This window comes from Vigna unguiculata, chromosome 3, assembly GCF_037176805.1.
Source record: "Vigna unguiculata cultivar grain cowpea cultivar isolate G323 ecotype 2 chromosome 3, ASM3717680v1, whole genome shotgun sequence".
Taxonomy (NCBI): Eukaryota; Viridiplantae; Streptophyta; class Magnoliopsida; order Fabales; family Fabaceae; genus Vigna; species Vigna unguiculata.
Window position 1 is genome coordinate 10315783 of NC_140794.1, and position 9607 is coordinate 10325389.

A 9607-nucleotide genomic window follows, 5' to 3' on the forward strand; every position below is an offset into this window, starting at 1 on the left:
TTCAATGGAGGTCAAATTCTCAACATGAAAACTAGACAATAAAATTAAATCAAACAAGAACAAGAAAACAACAGTAATGATATATTATGATTATTGACACTATTAAAATAAGGTCAAATTCTTAACATTGAATTAATTGGAAAATAAAACAATATCAAATAAATAAATAAGATAAATCATTTTTTTTCTCTTTTATTTGAATTTTTTAATGTAGTCTCTTTAGTATCACAAAAATTAATTCCATCTTTAAGTTTTTCAAATTCGACTGATATTAACATCATTAGTTCTTATAATTTGGAAATGATACTTGTCCAAACTGACACACATCTTTAAATTAGACATCAATATACACATTAAATTTAAAAGTGATTTTTATTTAAGAAATGTTTTTTTTGTTTGTTTTACCAAAAGGAAACTAATGAAACATGCATGCAGTGAAAAAGAAAAAAAAAACCACATTAAAATGAGGGTATACTGTTGCTGACTATTGCCAATATTACTATTTATGTCAAATTTGTTTAAAATACTCTATTCAAGAAATAAATAAATAAATGTGTTTATCCAACACTATTTTTTTACCATTTTACAACGTGTTACAAATAAATGATCTCACATAGTTTTTAACTTTTTAAATTTTCTTATTTAGATGTAATAAATAATTTCATCAGGTAACTTTTATTTATATATTAATATTTTAAATTAAATTTGTGCAGGTAAAAAACAAATTCAATAGTGTTGAAAAAAGAAGAAGGCAACACTCATCTAAAAACAGTTTTATAGAATAATTTTAGCTATACATTTTATGCTTAATAATATAGAATATTTAGTAAATTAATAATTCGGATGGTTCTAAGCAAGAAAATGAATGGTAGGACAAGCATTTTGACTATTCTTAGAATATATAATAGAAAATATTCTGAACATTGCTTTGATCACTTTATTTTGTAACTATTCATTATACTTTATTTCTTGTTTTTTACTGCAGGCTCTAGTGGCCAATAAATAACAATTTCTTTCATCAAAATGGGGATTGGAGGAGGTTTTCGATCGAAACCATGGGAAAGAAAGAAGAAAACAATGGTAAAGTTGAAAGTTGTTTTTGAGATTTTGGAAATCATGGTTCCATTAATTGCATTTAATTTCATCCAAAACAATCTATGAGGGGTATACAATAAACACAGGCAAGAATAAGAAAATTTATATATCTTGCTACTATTAGGTAAAGTTTCAATTGTAAAAGAAAAATCCTAAAATATTATATGTTTAAATAGATAAATATAAATACGGTAAAAGTGGCCTGTTCATATTATTATAACCATTAAGGTAATTAGATTGAAAAATACTTCATATATGTAAGATTCCATATTCTCCCATGCGTGCGAATAAGAAAATAAATATTAATAATTTATATCTTACAAAAGAATTCTTAAATTTTACTTTGACTAATTTTTATAGTATGAAATCATCTTAATTCCCTTTTTGAAAATATTTAAAATTTGTGCATGGATACAGGTCCAGTTAATTAGTGATGGTAATCGACTGTAATATCACTTATGTCTTATGTTTTTTCATATATGATTGTATTCGATGAAAGATTATATTATGTATATATAACATTGGTATTATACATATAATACATTTGATATTACTTTTAACCAAAGCCTTAAAACAAAAGTGTTATGAATTTTTATTTTTATATTTTGTTTAACTTTGTCTATTATATTTAATGTGAAACTTTGACTCACACTTAAACTATTCTTAATAATCAAAATATAAAATTAAATAATTGACTGATTAAATTTTATTCCATAAAAATAATTGAAGATTTAATTTAAAATTTATACTTAGATCCATTTTATCAAATATAAAAGTTAGTCAAATTATATGTAAATGAAAAAGTTTAGATTAAATATGTTTTTTTAGTGAAAATTAAAATTTGTTTTCTTTTTTAAATTTTGAACTAATTTATTCTTTAAATGTTTAGAAATATGTGACTTTATTTATTTTAACCAAATTTTATTAAATTTATTTTACGTTTCAAACACGATTAAATTGATCAAAATTAAAAAAAAATCAATTTTTACTTAAAAATATAAAATATATTTATCCCGTAAGACATGTGTACTATATAACATTGACAAATTCAAATGTATTTTCCAGTGCCAATCACAAACAACACGATGAGAAGCATTACACCATTTTTGTTTCTCTTCTCAGCTTTAAGCTTTCTGTTTTCTGCAACTTCAGATTCACCCTTTGAAACTTTTCTCCATTGTCTTTCAAACCAATCTAGCCCTTCAATATCGAAGGCCATTTACACTCCAAACCACCCCTCATTCTTCTCTATCTTGCACATGCACACACACAATCACAGATTTTCTGCACCAACAGCACCAAAACCTCTGGCCATTGTGACTGCTCTGGATGAATCTCACGTGCAAGGCACTGTTGTATGCGCAAAAAGTAACGGACTTGAGATAAGGATCCGAAGTGGTGGCCATGACTGTGAAGGCCTTTCATATGTATCAGACGTGCCCTTTGTTGTTCTTGACATGTTTCCTTTGGGATCAGTTGATGTGGACATTGCAGAAGGAACAGCATGGGTTCAAGCTGGTTCAACACTTGGTCAGCTTTACTATCACATTGCTGAGAAAAGTGGTGTTCATGCTTTCCCTGCTGGGGTGTGCCCTACAGTGGGTGCTGGTGGCCACTTTTCTGGTGGGGGCTATGGAAATCTCATGAGAAAATATGGTCTTTCTGTGGATAATATCATTGATGCAAAAATGGTTGATGTGAATGGTAATATACTTGACAGAAAAACAATGGGGGAGGATCAGTTTTGGGCTATAAGAGGAGGTGGTGGTGGTAGTTTTGGTGTTGTTCTTTCATGGAAGATCAAGTTGGTTTCTGTGACCCCAAAAGTGACTGTTTTCAAAGTGAGAAAAACCTTGGAAGATGGTGCAAGGGATCTTGTTTACAAGTGGCAATTGATTGCCACAAAATTGCATGAAGATATTTTCATAAGAGTGATGCATGATGTGGTGCACAGTTCTCAAAAGGGTAAGACTATAGAGGTCACTTTTATTGGTTTATTCTTGGGAAAAAGTGATGAAATGTTGAGTTTGTTGAATGAGAGTTTCCCAGAATTGGAGTTGAAGAAGAGTGAGTGCATTGAAATGCCATGGATCAATTCCACCCTTTATTGGTATAATTACCCAATAGGGACCCCAATTGAGGCTTTGCTTGATGTGCCAAAAGAGCCTCTTTCACAAAGTTTCAAAACCATGTCAGACTATGTGAAAAGGCCTGTTCCAAAAAGTGGTCTGAAATCGATGTGGGAATTTATGATTAAAAGTGAGAGTGTGAGAATGGAATGGAACCCTTATGGAGGGAAGATGCATGAGATTTCAGCATCAGAAACTCCATTCCCTCACAGAGCAGGGAACTTGTTCTTGATCGAGTACTTAACATCTTGGGGGGAAGATGGGGTTGAAGCAAAAAATCATTACTTGAATATTTCAAAGTCTTTCTATGAATTTATGAGTCCATTTGTTTCACACTCGCCCAGAGAGGCATTTCTCAATTACAGGGACCTTGATATAGGTGTCAATCATCCGAGTAATGTAACAAATGTGGACATTGCTCAAAGTTTTGGGAGCAAATATTTCAAGAACAATTTTAAGAGATTAGTGAGAGTGAAATCTAGGGTTGATCCCCATAACTTCTTTAGACATGAGCAGAGTATTCCTCCTCTTTTCGGAAATTTGTAACTTGAACACCCAACACTAGTTCATAACCCAGGTACCAAGTGACCAACTTTTTATAAAGAAAAATACACGAGAATGAGTTGTGCGTGAAGAACAAGTACTAGAATGTTATTTTAATTACAGCATTGTAGTTATCGAATGATTTTGTCTGTGAATATGTTAATGTCAAAGTATAAAATGATGCCTGAAATATTAATCTCCATAAATTCAAGTTCGGTTAAGTGTACTTTTCATAATAATGCATGTTTAATTTATTATTTTGTTCATGCTTAATAAAAATAACCTAATAACTATATTATATAATGGATTAAGGTTCTTTGATTATTCATTATACTTTAAATATTGTATATGATGATTTATTATTTTCATTTATGAGTATTTAAATTTAAATTTTAACTAATATTACTAACATTCTCAATATTTTAATATATATATATATATATATATATATATATATATATATATATATATATATACACACTAACGTACACAGAGTTGCTGTCGCGTTTGTGTATATGCATTTTTTTATACCTGATATTATATTAGTAGGTGATATTATATTATTAAGTTAATATATAAAATAAAATTACATCTATTAAAAATAAAGTGAAATATATTAGAAAAGATGAGAGAATAACGGTTGATAGAAAAAAAAGAGAAGAACAGAGATAGACAATTTTATAAAAAAGTTTGTAAAAATAACGGTCAATTTTCAAAAATTTAATAAATAATTATATTTCAAAGAATAAAATTGATATTTTAAAATATGAATAAAAATATAAAATCCTCTTTTTATATATATATATATATATATATATATATATATATATATATATATATATATATATATATATATATATATATATATATATATATATATATAACCTGAAGAATAAGTTATTGAAGCAAACTTTTGACTTAAAAAAATTGTATATAAAAGTATAAATTTCAATTATCAGACCTTAATAATTTAATTCATTCAAATATTGATATATAACAACTATATAGACCACATCAAGGATATAGTCAACAAATGAAGTATTAACTTACATTTAAAAAAAAAAATCATATTAAAATATGTCCTATTAGATATTAACATCATATCTTATCTAAGACTTATATTAGTATGCAATCTAAAAAGTAATGGATCAAGTTAACTTCATTATAATCCAAGTCTCACATCTACATATATTACACCGTGCAAAAACTCCTCCTTCAACTTATCACCATTTGGTATTTCAATTTATATGACTTAAACGATCAATAAAACTAGAAAATCTTTATTACAACATATGTGTCAATACTTAATGTCGAAATTAAACAATGGTTCATATGTCATCCTAGAATTATGGTCCAAAATTCATACAAGTCTTATCATTCTCAATGACTTTTTCATACAACATTACTCATTTAAGCAAAATCATAAACCAATCAACTTATGGTTGATAAAGTTAGAAGTAGGCTGACTAGTTGGAAAGGCAAGCTAATATCAATGGTTGGACAGGTTTGCCTCATAAAATCAGTAATCTCTACTCTTCCCCTATACTATTTATCCTTCTTCAAAATACCAAGAAGTGTGATCAAGGACCTTGTTAGATTACAAAGGAACTTCCTTTGGGGATGGGGATATGAAGCTAAGAAAATAGCATGGATAAGTTGGGGAAGTATTTGTAGGCTAAGGGAGGCTGGGGGCTTAATAAGAGACATAGATAACTTTAATACAACGCTTCTAGCCAAATGGAAGTGGAGATTGGGAATGGAAGATCAAGGTGTATGGAAACATATTCTAGATTCAAAATACGGATCATGGAGGATGCTCAATGAATCTAATACATCTAGAACTGCTTCAAGGTGGTGGAAAGACTTACACAAGGTGTGTGGGAATATTGAGAGTGGAAAATAGTTTGATAATTGCATAGAATGGGTTGTAGGAGATGGGAAAATAGTAAAATTTTGGGAGGACAAGTGGATAGGGGAAGAACCACTTTGTTGTAGGTTCCCTAGGTTGTACTTGATATCATAATGCAAAGGAAAAGCTATAGAGGAGGTTGGGCATTGGGAAGCATATATTTGGGTTTGGGATCCAACTTGGAGGAGGCAGAGACATGTGTGGGAGACAACTATGGAGGAACAACTTCTTCAACTATTAAATGGCCGAAGCCTAGCCAAGGGGAACTCAGATATTTGGAAGTGGAAGGAAGATGGTGAAGGTGTTTTCACGGTTAGATCTGCCTATAACAAGTTGCAAGGAACTTTTGAAGGGGGAGATAATAAATTGTTTGAAACATTGTGGAAAACAAGGGTTACCTCGAAGGCACAAATACTAGGTTGGAGGATGTTTTTAGATAAGCTTCCAATAAAGGCCAAATTAATAGCGAATTACAGCATAGTTTTTGTGAGTTATGTCTAGAAAGTGAGGAGATTGTAAAACACCTATTTTTTTCATGTAGAGTAGCTCAAAAGGTGTGGAATATGTTTTATAAGTGGTTGGGTTTAAGCACAGTATCACACATTAAGGCAACAAACAACTTTCAACACTTCTGTCTTCTTAACTTGAATAATAGGCAAAATATTGTATGGCGGGGAATGTGGCTAGCAATTATAGGGGAGATCTGGAAACATAGAAATGGGATAACCTTCAAACAAAGTAAAGTAGATCCTACTGAGGTTTTTGCTATTGGCCAGGTCATGGCCTGGGTATGGATGAAACACAAAATTTCGAGTGTAAAATTCTCATATAGTGATTGGTGCTTATCCCCGTATACCTGTTTAAAATCTCTTTGATATGATAATTGTTGTATGTTCAAGTGTGCCAGGTGAACAAATGCAGGAACTGTAGAGGAAGGAACCATGGTTTGCAAAGCTAAAAAGAACCAGATGGGTGAAGTTCAATTGGGGGATTATATGAAAGACTCATTCTATGCCTATCAATTGATGAACTTATTAAAACAATTGGATAAAGGAAAAGGGAAATGCCGTGGAATATTTAGAGGGAGGTGCAACAAATTTTGAATGCAGGTAGAACAACAAAGATAAAAGTACTTTATTCCTGGTAATTGTTATGCTATTTTAGCCACTAATGTAATAAAGTGCATATATGTGCATTCTTATGAATATGGAGGCTGCATAAAGGAGCTTGGATTGCAATAAAGAATATATGATTTTGGGCTGGTGTGAAGAAACAAGTCAGAATTAAAAGTCAGGGATTTATATGTACCGATTTCCACCTCTGTTTTGTGGATTTCAAGCAGGTTTACACTGCCACTTTCTGTTTTTGGCAGATTTGTGTTTAATTAGTGCTATAATGTCAAGCTAGTGTATCAATGTATACAAGTTAGCTTTTTGTATAAGGGTTTGAGCACCCTCTTAAGTGTTCTTTTAATTTTAATTAATTCTTTGCTGAAAAAACAAATAAACCAATCAAATATACAAATTAATATTCATTTCATATTTATAATAAACATTCACATTCACATTCAATCCATTATAGATACTAGAAGAGAAAAAAAAAGAAAAAAAAGTTTGAGAAAAAATGTTTCCATTCAAGTGAAAATTTGACAAAGGATAAAGGTTGAGCTGCAAATTTATTTTCACTTGAGCAAAAAATATTTTGGTTGAGTGAAAATAGGGTTTGGATTTTTGTTCTATTTTTGTTTGAGAAAAAATATCATGAAACCAATTTCATGCATTACAAAAAAATGCCTAAATAGTAATTAATTTCAGAGACAAAAAATATTAGTTATTATAGTGACTAGTTTAGATATTAATTTATAAATTAAAAATTGTTGATTTCTAAAATAATCTCTATTATGAATAAAAAATTATAATTAATTTGTAAATTTGTTTCTAAGATTTCTAACATTAGTTACCTATGTATTCCTTACCAAAGGAATTAATGTCTCAATTTTGTATATGATAGTTTCCTTCCACTCAAAAACTATTACAATCACTAACGCAACAAATTTTACAGAGAAGAATCAATCTAGATGAAAGATATCCAAATGAAATGGAGAAGAAAACCTAACCTTTAAAGCAAACCAAATCAAATTCTGGCCTCCGTGATGACCTGGCTTAAGATGAAGTTCATAAGCAATAACGTAGTGCAGGGTGTAACAGTTTGGTGCAGGTGTAGAGGAGTAGTGTAGTTCCAACAATGCAGTGCAGGTGTGATGGAGGTCCGTGCGGTGCAATGTAGTGCAATGGGGTTGAAGTGCAGTGGGAGTTACTGTGTTAAACTAAGGGTTTAGAAAAATAGAGGGAGGGAAAACAAGGAAAAATAAACCTTTTGGGACTTAATAGAGGAACTAAAAACCTCTAAAAACCTATGTTACTTAAATCCATTATTGGGGCTATATTAACCTTCGGTAAATAACCTAAGTTAAAAACAATTTTTTTTAGGATTGTTATTTGTTTGGTCTATCATGTCACTTGTTATTGTCCACCTATTAATGTCTAGTTTCATATTCAAGATATATATGACTCACCTTGAGGGAGATGTGTTGGAGATCCCACATCGATTAAAGGTAAATTTATAGTATACACGCGAGTGCAAAGCCTAATTCAACCTTATAAAATCAACTTGTAAGGAGAGTTTTGCACTCACTTATATATATTGTAAATTTTTTTTATCTCTAATTGATGTGAGATAAAGATGACAAATAAACTCACCCCATGAATATTATTTGAACTCGTCCTCGTTTTGACTGGAAATCACAGCATTAACTGAAAATGAAAGATTTTCGACTTTTTTAATTAGGTATGGGGATGTACATATCCCCGCCCAAATACTCATCTCCGTTTAAATTACTAAAATATTTGTAATTTATTAAGTAATCTTATATATATATATATATATATATATATATAAACATAACTTATTTCTTATTCTCTCAATCTTTGATTATACACTTTTTTTTACTCTCTCAATTGCCCGAATCGTTTTTCAATATTTAATCTTTAAGGAAATTTTTTCTCTTTATTGCACAATATTTTCTTTTGTACGTGGTTATGTTCAAATAGGTGTTCCTAAATTTTATTTTATCAAATAATTTTTAGGTCGCACTTTTGATTATCTTTAATCCTTATAATATATATATATATATATATATATATATATATATATATATATATATATATATATTCATGAGAATGTTTGACTCTTAATTTGTAGCCCTTCTTTTGTTAATGATGATGCCAATGAATTTTTAGAGTTTATGGCATAAAAGAAAAAAATCTAGAACTACAGTTATGTAAACAAAATTTGGATTATTACTTGGAAGAAGATAATTTGTCAATTACACAATAATTTGATATCCTATCATGGTGGAAAACAAACGGGTTAAAGTTTCCAACCCTTCAAGCAATTGCAAGGGATATTTTAGCTATTCCAATATCAACTGTAGCTTCTTAATATGCTGTTAGTACTAGTTGTCAGATATTAACTTCTCACCATAGTCGACTTCATCATATTACCATAGAGGCTTTGATGTGTCCCATCTAGATAAGTTACTCAAATTTATTAATATTTATTGTTAGTATTTTTTTACGAATTCTCATTTAATATTCTATATTTGGTGTTGGTAGGTGTTAAAAAATTAAAAGAAAAATATGTCCTCATGAGTGAAAATGAATATGATGAAGAAAGTACATTATATTTAGGGATGTCAACGAGGCGGGTAGGGTACAGGTAGTAGCTCCCTCGTACCCTACCCGTTGGATAAATATTTGCCCCGTACCCGTATCCATATCCGTCGGGTATCCGTTGTGCGAGTATCCGCCTATTTTTTTCATATTTGTGGGTGTCCACGGGTATCCACGGGTATTTACAAAAATATTTTAAA

General features: G+C 30.1%; 1 protein-coding gene across 1 annotated transcript; it reads left to right on the forward strand.

Moving 5' to 3' along the window:
• The first annotated feature begins 2180 nt into the window (after positions 1-2180).
• On the forward strand, positions 2181-3797 carry LOC114178974 (berberine bridge enzyme-like 4). The gene has a single exon (XM_028065142.2). The coding sequence runs from the start codon at positions 2181-2183 to the stop codon at positions 3768-3770; it is 1590 nt and encodes a 529-aa protein (XP_027920943.1). The 3' UTR covers positions 3771-3797.
• Positions 3798-9607: the final 5810 nt, after the last annotated feature.